This window comes from Hippocampus comes, unplaced genomic scaffold, assembly GCF_001891065.2.
Source record: "Hippocampus comes isolate QL1 unplaced genomic scaffold, H_comes_QL1_v1.1 scaffold94, whole genome shotgun sequence".
NCBI lineage: Eukaryota > Metazoa > Chordata > Actinopteri > Syngnathiformes > Syngnathidae > Hippocampus > Hippocampus comes.
In genome coordinates, this window is record NW_017806059.1 from 1,272,759 (window position 1) to 1,295,298 (window position 22,540).

The window sequence follows — 22,540 nt, forward strand, 5'->3', positions numbered from 1 at the left end:
AAGATTCACACTGTTTCTCCATAATAGGCTTCTGGGAATCGACTTGCAGCTGTGGCTTTTGAAAGCTTTGCAGTGTTCCTCTGTGTGTTCTGTTGCACTGTCATGCAAAAGTACAGCATTTCGAAAATCATACGCTCGCCAAAAAGTGATTTGTCAATAACAGGACATGATGAAAAGAAAGCTAAACAGGTACAGGTTTCCAACATTCAGTATTCTATGTTCTTCAGTCATACGTGAGTTGAGTGTTACAGGAGCTATTATGTTTGCAGCATGAGCCTCTAGACGCAAGGTGCTGCAGGTGATTGAGTCAATAAAAATGATTGACAGAACACAAAATTTCAAGTCAACCTTTCTCAATGTTGATCTCAAGCGGTATATTACATGAACAACAAATACAAAATGGCAGCTGCCCGTGTGCCAATCCACAGAGGAAAATTAATACAGTGATTATATTTTCAAAGAACAGATAAACTTCCATCCATCCATCTTCGAAGAAGTTTGCCCTCGAGGCACTTTTTTACCACCTCGGTGACTTCGACCAGAGAGATAGGAGAGTCCACCTCCGAGTCCCCAGACTCTGCTTCCTCTAAGGAAGGCGTGTTGGTGGAGTTGAGGAGGTCTTCAATGTATTTTGCCCACCGACTCCCAATGTCCCGAGTCGAGGTCAGCAGTGCCCCATCCACACTGTACACAGTGTTAATGGTGCACTGCTTCCACTTCCTGAGACATCGGATGGTGGACCAGAATTTCCTCGAAGTCTTCCAGAAGTCGGCTCACAGAACTCTTCCTACGCTCAAGTTTTTGCCTCAGCGACCTCTGAAGCTGCATTCCAGCGACCACTTGCCCAGCCTAGACCCATCAGCTGCCACTGGGGTTCCACAGGCCTTATAGGACTCTTCTTCAGCCTGACGGCATCCCTTTACTGCCGGTGTCCACCAGCGGGTTCGGGGGTTGCCGCCACGGCAGGTGGCCACCACGTTATGGCCACAACTCAGATCGGCCGCCTCAACAATAGAGGCGCGGAACATGGTCCACTGAGACTCAATGTCCCCTGCTTTATCCGTAATGTGGCAAGAGCTCCGTCAGAGGTGGGAGTTGAAACTCCTTCCGACCGGGAACAAACCCTCACATTACGTTTGGGTCTGTCAGGTCGAACCGGCATCTTCCCCCACCATCGGATTCAACTCACCACCAGGTGGTGATCAGTTGACAGTGCCGCCTCTCCTCTTTACCCGAGTGTCCAAAACATGCGGTCGCAAATCCGATGCTACAACCACAGTCAGTCATCGGACTGCGACCAAGGGTGTCCTTGTGCCAAGTCCACATATGGACAGCCTTATGTTTGAACAAGGTGTTCGTTATGAACAATCCGTGATGAGCGCAGAAGTCCAGTAACAAAACACTAATCGAGTTTTGGTCGGGATCCTCCCAATCACGCCCCTCCACGTCTCACTGTCATTACTCACATGAGCACTGAATTCCCCAGGTAAACCAAGTTCACACAAAAGATGATGCCCATTGATTAATATCTTGATTGTGAACATTTTCTGGAGTAGTTGTAACTGATGTTTATGTGGTTGAGCCAAAACTACACAGCTGTTTAGTTGTGGAAATTTCAGCATAAGAATAGCTCTTGAAATATATTTTCTGCTAACATTTGATGAGCCCTTTGATTAGTTTCTAAACTTAAATAGCCAGAGATGTGCATTCCTTGCATTGCTTTTGAAATGGCTATAAAATATTGCCTTGCCTTCAAGGACAAGTGCATTCTTGCACTGATTGAGGATGGTGTGCTGAGTGGGGCTCAGTGACTTGCGCAAACTCACTTGACGCTTCTCTGCCAAAGTCAAATCAGTCACAAGCTGATTCGGCTGAATCACGGTTTTGTTCTGATGAGAAAGTTCACTTCGCAGTAAATCTTGAAGAGTCGTTTGAAAGCACCCTATTTTTGTCATTGTCATGTTCTTTCATTTTCTTTCACAGCATCCCAAACTGCATCCCTTCCCATTTCGTTGAGGAATTGTTTGATTCTGCATGGTTCCCTTTTCTTCATAAACTTCCTAATTATCTGTCCCCTCCAGCTGAATGGCTACCAGATGTATTTCTCTTTATTCGCTTCTTGACTGGTTGTTTCTTGGGATCCCCTCATTGTTTGGGTTTTTCTGAAGTGGATCAACGGTGCCACTTTGGCTGTTTGTAAGACTGCAAAAAGCATTTGGTAACCTGAAAATATTAGGTCATGGGTCTGAAAGCATAGGTTTGTGAAAATTATACGTTAAACGTGCCCGACTGTGAAATCAGCTGTTGTTTTGTTGCCAAGCAAAAACAAGCAATGGTTAATCACAGCAATCCAAATAACATTTGTTCATTCATTTTTCAAAACGGGAACTAAAAAAAAAAAAAGACAATTTTTGTTCTAAAAACCAAAATGCGAAAATGGACAATGTTTTGTTTTTCGATGTTTGATTCTGTGCATGAATGGAAATGGGGGGGGGGTGGTCGAAAAAAAAAAAAAAGATAATGGCCGATTTGGACGATCATGTATTTTGTACTTCGGATATAGAAGGCTTCAGGCTTTTCAAAATTCAACAATGCACAACACAACGGTGTGTGTGTGTGTGTGTGTGTGTGTGTGTGTGTGTGTGTGTGTGTGTGTGTGTGTGTGTGTGTGTGTGTACAGATAGATATACACACACTGGTTTAATCATCATCCAGTAAACTTTTAGTTGGAAATTCAACATTTACAAAAGTGCTCTATGTGGGTGAAACCTGAAATAGTGCAATTAACTTTTCGGAATCAGTGCTGCAATTTTACTTTGTGACGTTCATTTGTTTGAGCATGTTCCCACAGCTACTCTTATCACTGAGGGGTAAATCCATTTTGAGATATGATGGAGATTCTGGGTTTAAAAGCTTGTTTTAAAATTGCAAAGATTTTTTTTTTTTTTAAATAAAAGTGGGAGTCAGGGATTCAATTCTGAACTCTATTGATGATTGCCTTTGCCTGAGAAAACCTTAACAGCTTTGTCAGAAAGCTTTTTTTTTTTTTTTTTACAACTGGATGGGTGAGGTAGGGGAAAATTTTACGAGGTTCTGGACAAATGAGCTGCAGCATTTCTGTTAATCTGTGCAGCCGTCTTGTTTGTTGTTTGCCAGGGCACTGCACGGATAAATTGGATTCGTTCTGCGGAAAACAGAGCAACCACACCAGCTCTTAGGCAAAAGTATTTTTTTCTACACCAACAATTATAAAAGAAGTTGGTTTGCGTGCATTCAAGTCTTAAACCACATCAGACTGGAATAACTCACCTTAGTCTCTTAGATCGGGGGTCGGCAACACGCGGCTCCAGAGCCGCATGCGGCTCTTTAGCGACATCTAGTGGCTCCTTGGAGCTTTATAAAAATTTTTGAAAATGGAAAAAGATTTTGATAGTAGGCTAATATAGCTCAAATAGATATAGATACATGTTGCAGCTCCGAAAAAGGGGAGCTGTGGAGTTGGTTTTTTAAAACGTACACTTTATTTATGCTTTTAACAGTCTCGACAAACACAGACACATCTGCGGCCGACTCCGTGCCTTCTCTCTTCTCGTTCAACTCGAGAGCCGTTCAAAGACAGCCTGCGAAAAACGAAAATTCATGATCACTTCACTGACACTAAGAAAAGCGACAATAATGCACTAAAACAAAAAATCAAGCGAGGAAATCACAAAATAAATTCTATGAGGGCGTTTGTGAACACACAACAGAGGAATAAATAGCAAACAATTCTGAGACAGTCCAGTCTCCTACATACAAAAAGCATGTGTTTCTTTCATTGTAAGTTTTATTATCGAAGGCTTTTATATTTTTGCGGCTTCAGACATATTTGTTTTTTGTTTTTTTTGTCCTATATGGCTCTTTCAACATTTTGGGTTGCAGACCCCTGTCTTAGATCAACCACTTTTCAGATTTTCTTCATATTCATTGTCAAATATCTTACTATTGTATGTTATTTCTACTTTCTGCTGGAGTCATTCAATCTCTCCCTTTGCTTGCTGTTGTGTACCTTACATCAAAACATATTTACTCTGCTTGTGCTTGAAGTTGTTTATACTCTTTATAGCGTGTATTATTTTCATAAATGTACATATGTATGTTGAAATATCGGTGGCTGGTGAGAGGCGAGGCTTAAGGGCAGCGTTAAGCGTGGGTGATTAGGTGTGATCGTGTTTGGTATACCGCTAAGTGTGTTTGTGTTTTTTGCATCATATCATGTTGTCGCTTCACTTTTAATCATTATTTTGTCAACTCTATTGTTCTTATCTAGTTTTTAAAGAACTTGAAAGTGAGTTGATTTGTCTCAAGGGAAAATGAATTGACAAAAAAATCAGACCCACACACACACACACACACACACACACACACACATAAACGCTATTTCCAAAAGAACTGAAAGATCGCTATGAGACTACATTCAATATTTTCATCTAGATCAGATGCACCCCCCCAAATAAAAGACAACACTCTTTGTTCAAACCCACCCATTTTTCATGTGGGCACTGTATTAGTTACAGCTGTAACCAACATGAAAACCAGAGAGCTGTCTTTTGGTTGAAGAACAGCCGTATTGCCAATCTTCACGTCAAACGTTTTGAATGATTTGAAGAAGAAATAAACCAACCATGTGTGTGAAGTAACATGTTGAATGGGGAGACGAACAAAAATAAAAGCTCTCGAGAACGGGAACATTTAAAATGTTGTAAAAAATTATCCGGATACAACCCCGCTGCGTAGCGTCTGAAAGCAAACAAAGGTAAAGATGCAAAACATAGAGGGAGAATAGGAAGGCCCAGGCTGAAATTTGAGACAAGCCACACAAATGCTGACCTGATAAAGATTAACCTCTTCCAAAATGACGAAAGTTTTCTTGTGATTCAAAACATGTATGCAGCGCATTGTGTTAAAACAAAGTGGTGGCTTCATTGACAATATATCACATGATGGTGGCAGCCAAATGAACTCAGAAATCTCCAGAAAAACATTTTTTGGGCCACTTAAAAGTAAAACCAAACAAAGGGATTTGGAAGGTGAGAAATCATTCAATAAGACAATGACTCAAAATGCATTGCAAAAATTACAATGGAGGCAAATTTGACTCTCGAGTCATTCTCCAGATTTAAATCACATAGAGATTGATTGCTTATCTTCTGTCAAAAATAAAAAAACAGTAATTATAAAATTGTACAGGAAAATAAGCCACAGCTTCACACATTTAATACTTTAACAAAAGCAAAGTCAGCAAAGCTCCAACATAAATTTCATCATCTTTCAGACTGAAATTAATTAATTCCTTAATGAATTAATTTTACTTGCTAAGGTTAGGAGACTAAAGGGAGTTAAAAAGAATAAATAAAAAAAAAAACATTGTGAATTTCTGTTGGTGTCAGTGGGTCACAGGCTAGTTGCAGCAATTGCATACAAAACATTTGCCACTCTTTTACTATTGAATTAAAGTGAATGTCACTTCATTTGTATCATCTTCACTTGCCTCTATTTCAAGGAAACGTGTCAGTATTTTTGCTCCCCTAAAACCGCGATGTTCCGTGAAAGCTGTGAATCCATTTCAGATGAAAAGACCCCCCAAAAAAAAGAAAAAAAATGTAGATCTCTTGTCTCGAGTTCATCAAGTGATGTCACACCCAAATGTTTTCAGTCTACTTTTCCAATACCTCTGGAGGTTTTGGAGTTTAAATGCTGTCTTTTTGTTTTAAAAAACTTTCTTCGTATACAGTTGCTGTCTAATAAAAATCAACCATCTGCGAATTGCCATTGTCACAGAGCCCACTCTGATCCTTTTTTAAATTTTTTTAAAGACAGTCTATAAAAGAACACTTTTCCTCTCCAAAATATTCGTCCTGTTCTATCCAATCAGCCTTTGCCCTTGCGTAATATTTCTTGGGATCAGGTCAAGCCCTTCAGATTACGACGTCCGCAAAATCCCTCCACTGCTGCGTGATCAACAAAACAAACTGGTGGTGGAACCCCAGTGATGGGAACCTTATCTGTTATTTTTCTTCAGCTCATTGTGGGAGCAAAGGAAGTCTAAATCATCAGTTGGTGCTTTCACTGGGAACCAAGAGAAAGCTCCTTTTATGGAAATGAAGTAAAATGGAATGAGCAAACAAAATTTCAATTCAAAGTAAACACAAGGGAATTTTCAACATGAAAACCACAGATTGAAATTGTAGTAACAAAATACGTATTGGTGGAAATGCCACAGATTTTAATACATACACTGAATAAAGACACAGTTAATCACAACATCAGATTTGGACCACAGCAGGGAAGTGAGCTTTTCACTTACAACACAGACAACGGCAAATGACAAGAACGTGTGTGTGTGTGTGTGTGTGTGTGTGTGTGTGTGTGTGTGTGTGTGTGTGTGTGTGTGTGTGTGTGTGTGTGTGTGAAACGTCAAATTCGAGCGGCGCGCCTTTATTTTGCATCCAAAAATCAGCAGCATGCTTTTGTGTGTGCACGGCTTTCTCAGCAAAGGCCGTCGTATTTTTTTTTCTCTCTATTTATATTTGATAATGTTTGCAGAACAGGGACACGACTCTCACATTAAAAGTGACACGCGTACCTTAACTTTTCATGTCTTTCTACATCAGAATATATTATGCAATAACACATACAAGCCATTTTACAATCATGATTCATGAGGAAAAATAACAAAAAGGAAAGCTTCTTGGCAATTATCCGCACCTTGACAAGTCCAAGAGCTTTGCTCGGTGGAAACGACTTTTAGACAGATTACATAAACATTCCAATGGTCAACAGCAAATTTTAACCAGTGATGGCTTCATCTCGCCCTAAACGTATGGATTTTTTGGGCACTGATTTGGAAAATGTCTTCACTTTACTCGAGCGCATCAAGTTTTTAGGATATTTTCATTTTTGTAATTTTAAATTTTGGCTTATAAAAGCTTACACATTTTATCGTGCATTCCAATTTGTAGCAATGACATTTCAGAAAAAAAAAAAAAGTTGACCTGTTGCTATTTCATAAATATTAGTAAATATATTACTACATTACATATCGTCACCATCCTGTGAAAAACACGTGTATATATGTTTTGGGGGTTTTTTTTACGTTAATGGGGTGTCTGTGTTTCGGTCACAGGACAATGACAATATTGTTATTATAATGAAAACCAGATGTGCTCGAGGAAAAAAAACAAAACAACAAGGGCAGAGGCTGCACAAAAACAAATCATCGTTGATTTTTTAAAAATGTACAAATGTGTTGACCAGTGTTATTATCAGTCTAATATTTACAGTAGACCCTATTTCATGGAGAGGTATTTTCTACATGAACAATGGTGCAAAAAGAATGGGGAAAAAAATGAAAATGAATTTTCTAGACACACTTTTGGGGGTAAATTAGACGATTAGATACATGTCATATCTCCATCAATAACAGCTACAGACTCCAACCTCAAACCCTGCTGTAAGAGCTCACAAGACTTAAGCAGGAAATAGCAAACAAAGCAATAAAGTATATCACATTCCAGTGCTCATGCTGTTGGAGTGTGCTTGCTGCAGCAGCAAGTTAGAAACATTGTTCTGTTGCAGCACACTCAACACTCCACGTTTCTTTTTTTTGTGTTTGTTTTTAATAAAATTAACATTCAAACATTTGGCGTTCATAAAATAAAAACGATTCAAATACGATATCGAGTGTATGAAGGAAATGAGACAAATCTCAAATCTTACAGAATAGTGTAATATGGACGCTAGTAGCAAAGCGTTACTTGTGAAAATTTTATGCTACTGCTAAATTTAACAGTAGACCCCTCACGATTCTGACATCTGAACCAACATTGCCACTAGTCATTGTAGTAAGGGAAATCTTCATCACTGGTTAGTCAATTTAGTCGATCAATCCATCCATCCATTTTCCGATCTGCTTACCCTCACAAGGATCATGGGGGAGCTGGAGCCTACCCCAGCCGTCCTCGGGCATTAGGCGGGAGACACCCTGAACCGGTTGCCAGCCAATCGCAGGGCACACACAGACGAACAACCAACCACGCTCACACTCACACCTAGGGACAATTTCGAGTGTTCTATCAGCCTGCCATGCATGTTTTTGGAATGTGGGAGGAAACCAGAGTACCCGTAGAAAACCCATGCAGGCCCGGGGAGAACATGCAAACTCCACACGGGGAGGCCGGAGCTGGACTTGAACCCGGTACCTCTGTACTGTGAGGTCGACGTGCTAACTACTAGACCACCGGGCCGCCCTAGTCGATCAATGTATAATAGAATTATTTGGACAATGACAGTTTGATCCATCCATTTATTTCTATATAGTTTGTCCACAATGAGGATTTGTTGCAGCTTGGAAAGGAAAACAGTTCAATCCCGCTTCCGAATCATGTTGTGGGGTAGGAGGATGACACACACACACACACACACACACAGTCACACACACACACACACACACACACACACACACACACACACACAAAAGAGGCCAGCAACATCGCTACTTTCTGAACTCTGTCACTTAAGACGTGAGGCAATGAGCAATCTCAAAAGCTCAGTGCCTACACAGTACTTGGTTGTGTTTTGTTAAAAGAGGTTGGCCACACTCTTATTTAGCTTAAAGAAGACATAGGACCCAATCAAGTCTACTACTTCCCTCTGTATGTGAACCACATGATCAGGACAATTAACCCTTTGGGGCACAGCGGTTACTACCTTGGACAGCTTATCATGTTATATATCAGGTTACAGGGTGCATGAAAGGGTTAATGTAAGCAAGCTTCACATCCCTCGATATCATAAAACTGCGACCGGTCTTCAAAGTGATGTGAACGGCTGAACTTTAATCTCAACTTCAACCGTTGCAAGTATTAGAGCGATCAGCCCCAATATTTTGAATTTCAGGAGCAGAACGTCTTCTTCGCCACATGCGCTCACGGCAGCTTGCTGACAAAAAAAACACTTACTGTCCATAAAATCCAAAATATTGCTATATTTTCAGAGGACGACTAATACTCAGGTGTGGTATCTCCCACACACATAAAAACAATACCCGATGTTCTTGTGAAACTTGGCTCCCAGCGAATCTTCACGGCAATGCAAGCACATGAGTACAAAGTTCAATGTGGGTCTGGTGGCCCTGTGCTCTTTGTCCACAAAATGAAAAAGACACCAGGTACTACGTTGCAGCGATGATCTTTTCAAATGAAGATTCTCAGACGATTTTTTTCAACTTCTTCTGCTTGTTACTAGAACCATCAAGAGCACAACAACCTCACGTATTTTTCAATGCAATGGGGGTTTATGAAAAGGAGTTGGGATTTTTTTTTTTTTTTCATAAACTGCTCTGCGAAACAAAACCCGCTGTGACTTAAAATCCCCTATGTGGTGTCTTACAGGAAGTCACGAACATAATTATTTCTCCATGAGTGCCCTCGGGAATAAAGTGAATGGACAATTTAGTGCAGAGGTCACCGATATGGTGCCTGGGGGTATTTGGTCGCCCCTATGGACCTGATGATCCGCCCACGGGCCTGTTCTAAATACAGATCACCAGTGATGGGTCATTGTGATTTCCTAGGAATGGTGTTGAAATGATCATTTGAAAATGAAAACAGTTGCAGTGATTTATGGAAACCAAGTGTTGCATATTGACATTTATCCATTGCTACTTGGTTCAATCGTTGTTGATAATTATTCCGAGGAATTATGAACGTGATCAGTGTCTAGATTTTAACTAATTCATAGTGAAAGGTAATTTGAGTAAATCTGTTATTTCAGAAGGGTGTATCAAACTGATGGCCCTTTGCATTCATCAGGTAGAAGTAACTAAGCCAGGTAGCCAAGATTCAAACACTGAACCTTCGAATTGTGAATCAGATGTCCTAACTACAAGGCCACTTGCCTTCATGAGTTTTTTTTTTTTTTTTTTTTTAATGCTCGACAAAAATGTTTGAACCTAAAAAACAAAAACAACCTGGATAGTCTTCCCTGGAAAATTCACTTACCTGATCTAAATCTAATAGAGCGGGATTTTCACTTAGTAAAGGTGAGAAGCAAGACCAAAAACGAGTAGCAAGTGATGGTGCATGCAAGTAAAGGCCTGTCAATGATTCTCCATGAAGAAAAGTCTCTTTTCCAAGTACTTCTGAACCATAATCTGGCTCTGACCTAAATTTAGGAGCCTTCATTGTTCCATCGCGTCACTACCCAGCGCAGTTCTTCATCAAGGAAGAACATTCAAAATGCTTGCCAAACTAGCATAACATTATTTGGATTTGTGAGCGTGCATGCCTCAATTTCAGATTCACCCAAAAGAGAAAGATTAGTCAAGAGCGGATAACATTTGACATGATTATGTATCATATCGAAAACAATGTGCAAATCATTTAAACTTTACAGCGCTTAAGTGGAACAGCCGTGGCTTCATCCACGGAATATCTGAAACTTGGCCTGTCACTGTTGCGCTTAAACTCAGTTTTAGTCAAACAGTTGCCATGAATTATATGTACGCTTCTGTGCACACTTTCTAAATCAAACGTTGGTGCAGTTAGTTGAAGGCGGTGCGTCTGCCTTGCTGCGGATCTCCTTAATCTCATTAAACAGCACGTCCTCGGTGCCAATTTGGCATTTGAACACCTGCTTATAAGCCTTCCTGAAGTTTTCTGACAGGAAAGCATAGATGACTGGGTTGACAGATGAGTTGCTGTACGCAAGGCAGTGGGCGGCAATCCGCAGCAAAAAGGAAGCCTGGTTCAGTGGGAAGGTCCCGAATTCTACCCAGAGGTGAACCACGTGATGAGGGAGCCACGACAGACAGAAGACCACCACCACAACCAGCACCGTCTGAGCTGTCTGGGAAGCCACCACATGAGGAGGAGAGAACACAGAATGGTGTTAGTGGATCAAAGGTAGCAGTGAAACGAAGTAAATCTGCTTGATGAATTGAGCTTGTCATTTACCGTTGTCTTTTGTCTTTGGCGTCATCAAAATTGTGTTTCGTGTATTTCATTGCAAGAAAGCGGCACCAAAGGATCACTTGCAAAATTAATCTGTTTCAATGAATTCGTTTTTGACTGAGGCTCTTCAATACGGAGGACTTATGAAAGAGAAACATTCTTCCGTAATTGGGACGGCCCCCCCAGCAGAAAATGTTATTCAAAGTTCGTAAAGGTCATCTCAAGCGTGGTAAAATTCAAAGTGAATGTCAAAGGTGTACAAGAGAAGAGGAGAAAGGTTACATGCGTGGCCTCGCAGTTGGCACCCAATTACCTTATTCAGAACAAGGTTTGACGAAAGTTAAGGATTCCAATCACTCAAAAATGTAAACATTGAAAGTGGGCAGAATTAACCATCAATGTCAACAAGAATAACCGGACATCATACATTTGTGGTTGTGCGATTTCAAAGCCAAGTGTCGAATGATGACTGAACAGCAAAGAGATGTACACAATGACTGTATGTAAGACTGTTAGTCAAGCAGCTGGAATGTGTCAGCGACTAAAAAAAACAAAAACAACAACAACAACAGCACAATAATAATAATAATTCCATGCGTTCTCATCTCAGCCAACGAGCCTTATTCCAGAACGAATTAGTCTCCATTGTGGCAAATGGAACACGATTAAAGAGCCTGAAAAAAAATGTGGCACTTTTCCTCACGGTTGTTTTTGAGAGAGGCTAGAAATGACTCCCAATCCCATTTGAAAGAGAATTCAAATGAAACAATAATTTACATGATGTCTTTGGTCCAAAACAATACACGCAAAGTGGACAAAAGCATTGGCACACCAAGCAAAATGAAGAGGGAAGAAAACGTTCCAAGAGCACGCATGTGGTCAGAGGTCACTGCTACCCCACAGCAGAAGAGAACGCGGGCTCACAATTGCTGTTCACGTTCATGGCAGTGTGTTAAGGTATCGGGCCTTTAAATTCCTTGCTAAGTTCCATCTCAGCATGCCTGATGAACTTTTGTGCATCGGGACCAACCAGTCGTGCGGAAATGACCTCCCCAGACTGTCTAAACCTCATCGGAAACTTAGTGCAGAATTTGCTAACATTTATTACCCTACCCCAGATTGAGCACATAGATACAGTAAGAGGTGTGTCCAAAAACATCTTTCCAGAGTCAATATTAAGTCAATATTGTCAGAAGGTTCTTCTCCAGTCTCGACATACAAACAAGAAGTGGTGGAGAGGTTCCCACAGTTTTGAGAAGTGACAATGCTTTTTTTAGGAAGCCTCCATAAAATGTTCACAACTTCACCATCCCTAACAGATGTTAAAAAAAAAACACACACACAGGCAGATATCACTTTGTTTCATGTCTCATCTATTCTCACCTTTCATTGTCACTAGATTTGATGATATGCGAAATATTTTAAGTTATTCAAATAATGATACTGACTTTCCACTGAAAATATGCTTCCTCTCAATCCTCCGTCTCACAGTTGGAGAACAACATATTTTGTCATCCTCTTAATGGCTATCACCGAACAAAACTATAAATGCCGCACTTTTATTTTTGCTGCCATTTTCATGAATCGAACTCAAATATTGAACCCTTCTATGCATTCTGTAACCTGATAACATGATGAGCTGTCCACTGTTGTAACCGCTGTCCTTGAAAGGCGTTCATGCTTTTTCTTCGTAAATGTAGACAAAAGCCCTTTCTCTCAAGTATCGTTGAGAAAATTGTCTCAATCTGTGTTAGTGAATGCTTTTCCTTTGCCAAAATAATCCATGCACATGCTATGTGAAAATGTTGATTAGATGGTGCTGATTGGGCTGCCCACAATAAAAGGCCACTCTAAAACGTGCAATTTCATCATGCAATACAGTGCCACAAATATAAATTTTGGGGGACCATGCAATGGGAGAGCTGACACCAGCAATGTCGAGCAAATCAACGAATGTTCATTTTTCCACCATAAACTTCTGTATATCCAAAGACATTTCAGAGAATCGGGCAGTGCTCTCAACCGGCCTGACAAACGCAGACCATGTATCACCACACTAGCCCACTTTCTCTCTATCCACCTCGGCCCACCACCCGGACAGCTGCTGCAACTACAGTTTGCATAACCAAAGAATTCCTGCACAAACTATCTCCCGGAAGCTTATCTACATGTTCGTCGTCTTCACTGGGGCTCGACCTGACAGCAGTTTGTCGTCGTAACCAACTTTGAATGGGGAAATGGTCACGCTCGATGGCGTAGAGCGCTCGAGAGCTGTTCTATTTGTCGTGAATCCTTCTTTTTCACCGTGCAGAATAGATGGCAGACAGCACGTATGGCATCATTTGGGTGAGCGGTTTGCCGATGTCAACGCTCTGGACTCAGTGGGCCATGGTAGTGGTGGGGTCCTAATATGGGCAGGCGTAGGTAATGAACAGTGAACGCTGGCACATTTTATTGATGCCGTTCTGAATGTATAGAGCAGGGGTGTCAAACTCATTTCACATTGTGGGCCACATATGGCCTCGGTCGATGTCAAGTGGGCCGGACTGTTAAAATTAGACCATACTCTGCTATAAATAACCAAAATATCATGTCTTTCCTTTGTTTTGGTAGAAAGAAGCACAAGAACATTCGGAAAATGTTGAAATTTAATCAACATACCTTTGACAAAACATTTGACAAAATGACTTGACTCTGTTTCATTTGGCTGTCTAAATCTGCGGATAGGTCCGAAATGCTCTCTTGTATTCCTCGTCAGGCTAATATTGGCAAAAGCTTGTCGGTTCTGGGGACATACAAGTTCACCCACCTTCATCATGCATCGTTTCACAAAGTCACCATTGGAATATGGCTTTGATGCTCATGCTATTCCGCTAGCAATTAGCTGGCTTTTACTGCTGTGTTGGGTCTGTCTCAGTAACAGACTGAGACTTCTGATGTCTTCTTCTTGCTCAAAACAGGGTTCCCCAAGGGGATGATCCATGGATTGCAGCTTATTAAAAATATTCATTCCGTGTCTTTTATGTATTCTTTCACTTTTAAATTATCCTGCGGGCCCGATCGAACCTCATTGGGCACCGGTTCCGGCCCGCGGGCCATATGTTTAACACCACTGTGACCTAAACCGATTCTCAGCTTGTATCAACTGGCACATTCCGATGGTTTGTGTGTCTCCACAAGGTCTCTAGTAAGGAGTGTACCAATATTAACTGACGATTGCTTCAAGGACGCAAAGTTTCGCTTCGGGCATGGGGAAATTATACTGCATGACTAAATATGGGCAGAATACACATTTCAGCAACAATGTTACATTGTGGCCTCGGTTCATCATGCATCGTTTCACAAAGTCACAGTTAGAATATATAGAATATGTGTTGGGTCTGTCTCAGTGACAGACTGAGACTGCTGTTGTCTCCACAAGGTCTCCAGTAAGGAGTGTACCAATATTAACTGATGATTGCTTCAAGGACGCAAAGTTTCGCTTCGGGCATGGGGAAATTATACTGCATGACTAAATATGGGCAGAATACACATTTCAGCAACAATGTTACATTGTGGCCTCGGTTCATCATGCATCGTTTCACAAAGTCAAAGTTAGAATATGGCTTTGATGCTAATGCTATTTCGCTAGCAATTCAGTTAGAATATATAGAATATGTGTTGGGTCTGTCTCAGTGACAGACTGAGACTGCTGTTGTCTTCTTCTCTGCTCAAAACAGGGATCCCCTAGCGGATGATCCATGAATTGCAGCTTATTAAAAATATTCATTCCGTGTCTTTTATGTATTCTTTCACTCTTAAATTATCCTGTGGGCCTGATCGAACCTCCTTGGGGCCGGTTCCGGCCCATGGGCCGTATGTTTGACACCACTGGTATAGAGAGTCCGCCTGAGGAGATCCCGAGAACGGTTGTTGTATGACACTAAATTGAGATTCGTGGTGGGGATTTTTTTTTTTTTTTTTTTTTTTTGCCGTCTCGAAAGCATTCACTGCCTCTGTTCTGTTGACAGAATGCTTAAAAATGTGGACAATGATCTGTACAACTCACATGAGTGCCAAGAAGCCATTAAAAACATTACTTGCCAAATAAAATCAGGCTGTACCAATAAACCGTGACAACTAAAACTCAGGGATATTTCAAACTGTTTATCTGAATGTGTTCCCGAACTAGAGTAGCCCATATTAAAAGAATTGTGACATTACAGGGACGATTAAGGAAGGATTGCTTTTATGTTCAATTCGTTTTTTTAAGAGCACTGGATATTCCACTGTAAGCATCTTTTTAAGATCCATGAATTCACTCGGCAAACAGCATTTTGCAACGACAGTGGGAGCTGCTTTGCTCTATCCATCTGTTACTACTAAGTCAACAAACGCATATTTAAAACAGATATGTGCAGTGTAATCATGAGAGCAGGCAAACGTAATGAAAACAGCAAAAGTAACTTATCATATTCAAAGGAGCTTTTTAAGCTTTTGACCATGAAATTGTGACCGATGAAAATGTTATCGACTGTTGCTGATATATATTACAGTATGTACCCTTTTGTCTTAAAAATACTTCACAGTTCACAACTTGAAGGGGAATCTTGGTGTATAAAAAATGTATTATTTCTTATGGCTATTGCTTCTACAACCACGCCGGCAATCGGTAGGTTGTTGATGCCTGGATTCCAGAAATGTAAACCGGGGGCAACAGCTCGCCCCAAAAGACCACATTCCTAGCCTGGGCCTGTTCAACATTAACTCACCAGTGGTAGGACATTGTGATTTTCTACAACTACTCCACAAGTCACTTGATGAAAATGTCACCACTTGCCGAGATTTATTGAATAAAAGTGTTGCATGTGGTTCAATGTGTTTACTTTCGAATCTGGTTGTTTCCCACACCTCAGTGTTTATCTCAAAGTAGTTATCAAGTTGTGCTGCTGAACTGACCAAAGGACACAAGCACACAACGTACGGACAGACACGCGGGCGCGGTTGCCCCCATGTCCCCACCTAGACACACACACTTTATTAAAACCGCACTCACGTGTTCTCAATGATGTGTACCCCTGCTGCTGAACTCACGAACTCACTGCTACCATATAAGAACAATAGATACAATATGGCACCTTTTAAGATTTTTTTTCTATTCATCTATTTAACACATCCAAAAAGACTTTTGAAGAGTCCTGCTTTTTTAATTCTTGTGATGTATGTGTGTATGTGTTTACTAAAATCGCTACACCGACAAATCCCCCCCCCAGGTCCAAAATCCCATCTGCGCCCCTGGACAGACACCTCACGTCAGTTAATTTCATAGGATCCTTCTGTACATGTGCGGCGTGCGGAAATTGTGTTCTGATGTCTAAAGTACGCCCCATAAAAATGACAAAGTGTAGCAATAAGGAAATATCACATTATTATTAGAATTAAAAATGACATCCAGTATTCAATCAGATCGTTTAATGGCGGTATACTTGACTGTGCGATCTTATTATTCTAAATACAGTGTAGGCTATAGTTCAACTCTGTGCTCAACAGTGAAATACTACAAATGCCTCTTCAAACATACCTTTTTCTTTGATGTCTCAGACTTTTTGGACATATTCCTCAGTTTTTTGTGTAAATGTTTTAAAACCTGCAAGGAACGACATAAAGGTAATATCAGATCAGTGTTCGGTAACGCTCATAACGAGCAAATGACCAATATCAATTCACTTACCTTTGAATAGCAAAAAGATATGAGCAGCAGTGGCAGAACGTAGCCAAAAACAAAGGTGCAAACCACATAGATTTTTTTCTGGTTTTGGTCCGGCCACACTTCCCAGCAAAATGTTAGATTTTCTCCCCCATGAATGATGTTCTGGTAATACATGATGGGCGCTGCCATGGACAGGGAGAGAATCCAAATGACCACCACGCCGATGAAGGCATGTTTGGCCACCCTGATCCTGGAGGACTTTCTGGAGTGTACGATGGCCACGTATCTGTCCACAGACATTGCCGAGAGGGTGAAGATGCTGACCAGCATGGAAACCGTGAAGAAATAGTGGATAAATTTACAAATGAAGGCGCCCAGGACCCAGGTTTGCATCATGTAGATGGTAGACTGGAAAGGGACGCAAAAGAGCAGGTAGGACAGGTCTGCGATGCTCAGGTTGAGGATGAAGATGTTGGTGGTGCTGCGTGGTTTTCCCGGTTTGCTCCTGGCTAGGACAGTGATCACCATGGAGTTACCCAGCACACCGAGCACGAAGATGAGAGCAAAAATCACCAGCGTGATGAGATTATCCGTGCCGATCCCGAATAAAAGTTGCTCTTCCTCTGTTCGGTTCGGGTTCCACGGCTCTTCCATGAGCCACTGCGACTCTGTAAGATTCATGGTTTACTTGTGAACTTGAAAGGTTACCAGACGAACCGACCCGAGCTCTTTGTGCGCCTCTGCTTCTCTGTGCCTTGTATTTTGTTCGAATAGATGTCAGCTGTCCAAGTGCGTCACGGGAGCTCCCGCACGAACATTCGGACGATTGAGCTTTCAGAAATCCCGCGATGTACGCCAATAGTTGCATCACAATACGAATTGCATGGAAACATTCAAGATTTCTTTGGAGCGTTAATCAGTCATCCAGATGTGAGTCTCCAGGTGCACACCTGATGCGTGCGCAACAAACGCGCGCAACCAAGCTGTGGTTTTTCTTTTCTGCTCCGACACTTTGCCCGCCCTCGCATTATATCAGGGGATGGTTTAAGCACCACGTCATCAATTAGCATATGTTTCATGCATTCGGATTTTTATATGGTTCTTTTTTTTATTTTTTTAAATAAAGGAGGGCTTTGCATGTTGATGTAAGATTATGTCATCGGTTCAAAATGGTACTTTCTGCTTTTAATTCTGCCTGTGAAGAAATTTGAATTCTCACTTGAATGGATGACAGTTGGGTTTTCTTCGATAAGCGGACGCACAGAGGTTCGTGCATGTTCGTCGGGAGATAATACAAGTTATCCCAGACACAATAATTTCATCCGTTAGGTGGTCTACACATGCACAGTCTAATCCATCACAAAGTCGCATCCAAAAGCTTTCCTTTAGAATGCTGACAATGGTCATGGTCAGTGCTGAGACCAAAGGATGTGAAATTCTATGCCCGGTTCCACATCACATTTTATGTGCAAATTATGTGCATCAATTTCAAGTTCCTTGCTGAGATACCACAATTGCAAATTGTTTTCACTATTAAAAACGTTGACATACTGTATTGCAAGCATGTTTTGTTCTCAATCGCCCCTTCAAAACAAATGTAATATTTGAACAAACAATTCTGACTCGTCTCTGATTTCAAAACTCATTCGTGAATGTGTTGTGTATATGTACTTTGTACAAGCAATATGAGCTGGTGATCATACATTTGGGTTAAGTCAGAACAGCCCTACGAAGGAATCCATAGTTACGATTTGCCCGCAAAAAAAATGAGTTCGGACTATTCTACAAGTAACACGTTGTTGGAGTGTTCATTGTGTCTTGATCTGCACACATAATGAGGGCCGTTTTCATTATTGTCACCGTCATTTAGTCAAATAAGTCAACCAAAATAGGAAGAAAACTCCCTCAAAATTGTGTGCAGCAGAGAAGTGACAAGTAGAAATGGAACCTTTGATGGAACTCTTCTCGGCAGCATTTTGACAGATTTACTTTACAATCATGACAATAATCTGTTGTTCACACTTGATAGCAGAAAGAGCACTGACAGTGCTGGTGTACACAGAGGCGATTCTTGTCACAAGGCAAACCAGGCAGCTCCTTGCGGCCCACAAGCCAGTTGCCTGCGGTTGATGCCATCTAGTGGCACACTACGGCATAATGGCGATCGCGTTTTGAAAATGCATTCGTTTTATATTTACTTGCAAATGTTACAAAATAAGGAAAATGAGTATGAGTATGTTGAAGGTAACTGGCACTTCAATGGTCTTGTATTTTCTAGATTGTCTTAACTTACTGAAGTCCTCACCATTAGTGAATGTGCTAGTGTGTGTTAATGCGAAATAAAAATGTTTACTGTTCACATTTGGGGGGTGAACTATTAACATGACGACAAGCATTAGAGAGGGGTGAATGCTCCCAATTAATTTCTGCTTGGAATCCCGACAGACCCAAGAATTGCCTGTGGGTGGACATTATTTTCTCTATCTACCTACAGGGCTGCCTCCCTGAACGCAGATCATGCACTGTGCAAAGGGCCTGATCGTCCGGGAAAGTGTCAATAATTCCTGGAGGTTTGAGTCTCGTGGTTGGGCTCCTTAAATTGTGCTCAAAAAATTGGTTCGAAGGGATGACAAGTCATGACTGTTTGCGATTTCCACTGCATCCACTGGTTGCATGACAGCAATTTGATTTTATACTCTTCAGTTTTCACTCTTTGTATGAGGTAGGCTTTCATTAGACTTATTGTGTCTGACAAAATGAAAACGAAGCATATCCATTGTGCTCTCCCAACGGCAATTGTACAATAGCTGAAAAGAGAAGGTGGAATGATTCAATATATATTTTCCTTGGGAGAAACCTTGATGCAACTCCTTGTTTGCTGTCCCTACCAGCAAACAGTAATGGTCTTGTAAAGAGTCGGTAGAAAGGGGAGAACATGTCACATAACAGACCTTCCATCTGGCGGAACACGATTACATTAAAATTCTAATTGGTCACGAAATTATGATTTAAAGGTCAACCACCAAACAAAAATGATGCCACAGTTCCATTTAACTAAAACTCCTTTTGTACAAAATAGCATTAAAAACAGTCAGTCTCATTCTCTTGGTATTTCTCCGTCAATAATTTTTCCTGATAAAATCATTGTTCGCATCAACCAGTGCAGCATGGACTGCTATTCCACTCAAAAGCTCTATTATTATTTTTAGTGTGGCTGTATACCTGCCTGTGTGTGCGCATGTGCATGCTTGCATAACCAATTTCATGGACAGAAGATATCCGTTGCAGTTTCTAACTGCCACGCACTATAGTTGCAGGCTTCCGTTTAGAACGGTACACAGTTTTTGCTACATCAGGGTTTATCCATCCATCAGTCTTCAACGATCAGAGGGGCAACAGCTGAAGCATGGAGGCCCAGACATCCCTGTCCCTGGCAAAGTCATCCAGCCGACTAGCTTCATGACAAATAGAAGCAGCTCCTCTCATTCCCCTTAAATTTCAGCACGTGAGAAGCGCACAGTCTTTGACATGATGGAAGCAGAAAGTGATTTACTGGAGTCCATACAAGAGATCGAAGAGCGCAAATTGCGTTGATAGGGAGCTGCAAGGAATTCCTGCAGGAATGGATGATGGAAAGTTGGTCGGGGTGATCACAAGTCACCTGTCAGGAGTTCCGGAGCACTCTGCAACAGAATGAGATTCCAAAAGAGTAGACACAGATAAGAGTTGACAAAATGTTTATTTACAAAAACACAAGTCCGACAAAGCACAATGAAAGATGCTGGTAACAAAGAACGAGGATAAGTTTACAAAAACACAAGACCGACAAAGTACAATGAAAGATGCTGGTAACAAAGAACGAGGATAAAACAAGACAAACCAAAAATGCTTGAAAAAGGCAAAGACAAATATTGTATAAATCGCTTGTCACAAAAGGACAAGAAATCCAACACACGCTTAAGACAAACCGAGAATAATATTCCATCCATTTTCTTATCCGCTTAACCTCTCAAAGGTCGGGGGGGGGGGAGGGGCTATCTCAGCTGTCATCAGGCAGTAGGCGGGGTACACCCTGAACTGGTTGCCAGGCCATCGCAGGGCACATATAGACAAACAACCATTTGCGTTCGCAATCACACTTCGGGTCAATTTGGAGTGTTTAATTAACCTATGGTGCATGTTTTTGGAATATGGGAGGAAACCGGAGTACCCGCAGAAAACCCACGCACGCATGGGGAGAGCATCCAAATTCTACACAGGAAGGGTAGGGCCTGGAAACAAAACCCATGACGTGTGAGGCGAACATGCTAACCAGTCGATCACTCTGCCACCACTTTATTAATCCCGAAGATGGAAATTGGCATCATTTCATCAGCAATAGTGGATACAACTAATAGAAAAATGCATGCAAGAAAACATTTATCATACAAAAAGTTCATTGCTACTAATTAGAAACAAAAAATGCACTCGTACTTAAACTGTCAAATTCAATCTGTCAACAATGTTATTTTAGTTAGAGTAAATTTTAATTTTGACTTTTGGGACCTGCTTTATATGATTTCATAGACTTGATTTGCTTCCTGCAATTGAAAATCATAAAGGCTAATTCAACGTGTGTGTTTGTTTGTGTGTGTGTGTGTGTGTGTGTGTGTGTGTGTGTGTGTGTGTGTGTGTGTGTGTGCGTGCGTGCGTGCGTGTAGAATACCCGATTCTTTTGGCTTATTTCTAGCACGAGGTGGGCATTGGGCATTAGGTCTAGTGATTTTGATACTATTTGGAAGACAGAACTGTTTGTGTTGGTGCCACTCTCCCGCTCTGTCATATGGTACTCCACCTGGTTCTGTTTTGGGACCCCTCCTTTTGTCATTCATTCATACTATTCTTGATTTCAATGGCCAATATGTGGTCATGGTCACAAGCACAATGGCACTGATGCCATTTACAGCAAGCAAATGGGGTCCAAATGATCCTGATTCAAAGCACCTGGCGGTGTTTGTTCCCACTGACGGGACTTTGTGAGAGGAAAAAGAATGCTGACACGTCCTGACAATTTTCTGGAGACCTCAGCAGGTTGCAAAGAAAATGACTTGACACTGTAATATTGACATCATAAAAGCATACCTCATTTGCTTAGAGTCTGGACAGATTTAAACAGCGATACTGTATATGAATTTGTTGCCTTGGCAATAGCCAGACCTCAGTCAAGGTAATGGATTATCCATCACACATCACAGCAACTGGGAGGGAACGAGTCGTTGTTTGTCATCAACAGTGTGAATTTTTGTTGGGAGAAATTGTGCTTACTGATCAGTAAGATGGACGCTATCGTATTTTCAAATACGAAGTCATTCGCATTTAGGCCAAATGCAAATGACCAAGTGGGTGATTAAAAAAAATCGTAGAGTGGCTGTGGGGAACAGACATCCTCTTATTTTCATGTTTAAATGTATGACTGCTTCACGTTATTACTAGCTGGAAAAAAATAATCAATGTTTTTCCCTTATCTGTCTTTTTCACAGATGTAATTAGACTGATTGAAAGTCCTCGCTCACATGAAGAGACAAATAGATTTATGTTATCTTGTGAATCGGATACTAAAATGCTGGCTACAGGGTAGTAGATTAGTGAATAATTTAAAGTACATGACTAATTACCATGACATTTAGTAACAAACTATTGGAGTTGTGAAATGGTCAAATGAGAATGCATCATGTTGTAGTGCGGAAGAAGTCAGAATCCGTTTCGGATTGTTTAGCGCTGGTGGAGGTTTGCCGTCGACAAGGTGACATTCTAGTTATGCATATTTCTCGCTGTACATTTTTCATCAAAAAGAGAAGAATACTTTCTGTCGATTTCTGTT

At 41.1% G+C, this 22,540-nt stretch overlaps 1 protein-coding gene across 1 annotated transcript; it reads right to left on the reverse strand.

Annotated features, from left to right (window-relative positions):
• Positions 1-9,533: 9,533 nt before the first annotated feature.
• On the reverse strand, positions 9,534-17,666 carry galr1a (galanin receptor 1a). Its single transcript, XM_019892987.1, has 3 exons — positions 16,702-17,666; positions 16,552-16,617; positions 9,534-10,887 (listed from the first exon to the last, which is right to left on the reverse strand). The coding sequence occupies exons 1-3, from the start codon at positions 17,359-17,361 to the stop codon at positions 10,567-10,569; spliced, it is 1,047 nt and encodes a 348-aa protein (XP_019748546.1). The 5' UTR covers positions 17,362-17,666; the 3' UTR covers positions 9,534-10,566.
• Between the last annotated feature and the right edge of the window lie 4,874 nt (positions 17,667-22,540).

Excerpts from the sequence above, each read along its gene's own strand:
- galr1a (XM_019892987.1), bottom strand. The coding sequence starts at position 17,361 with ATGAATCTTACAGAGTCGCAGTGGCTCATGGAAGAGCCGTGGAACCCG. Across the intron at positions 16,618-16,701 it reads TATCTTTTTGCTATTCAAAG|GTTTTAAAACATTTACACAA; the intron begins GTAAGTGAATTG and ends CGTTCCTTGCAG. Across the intron at positions 10,888-16,551 it reads CTGAGACATCAAAGAAAAAG|ACAGCTCAGACGGTGCTGGT; the intron begins GTATGTTTGAAG and ends GTGGCTTCCCAG.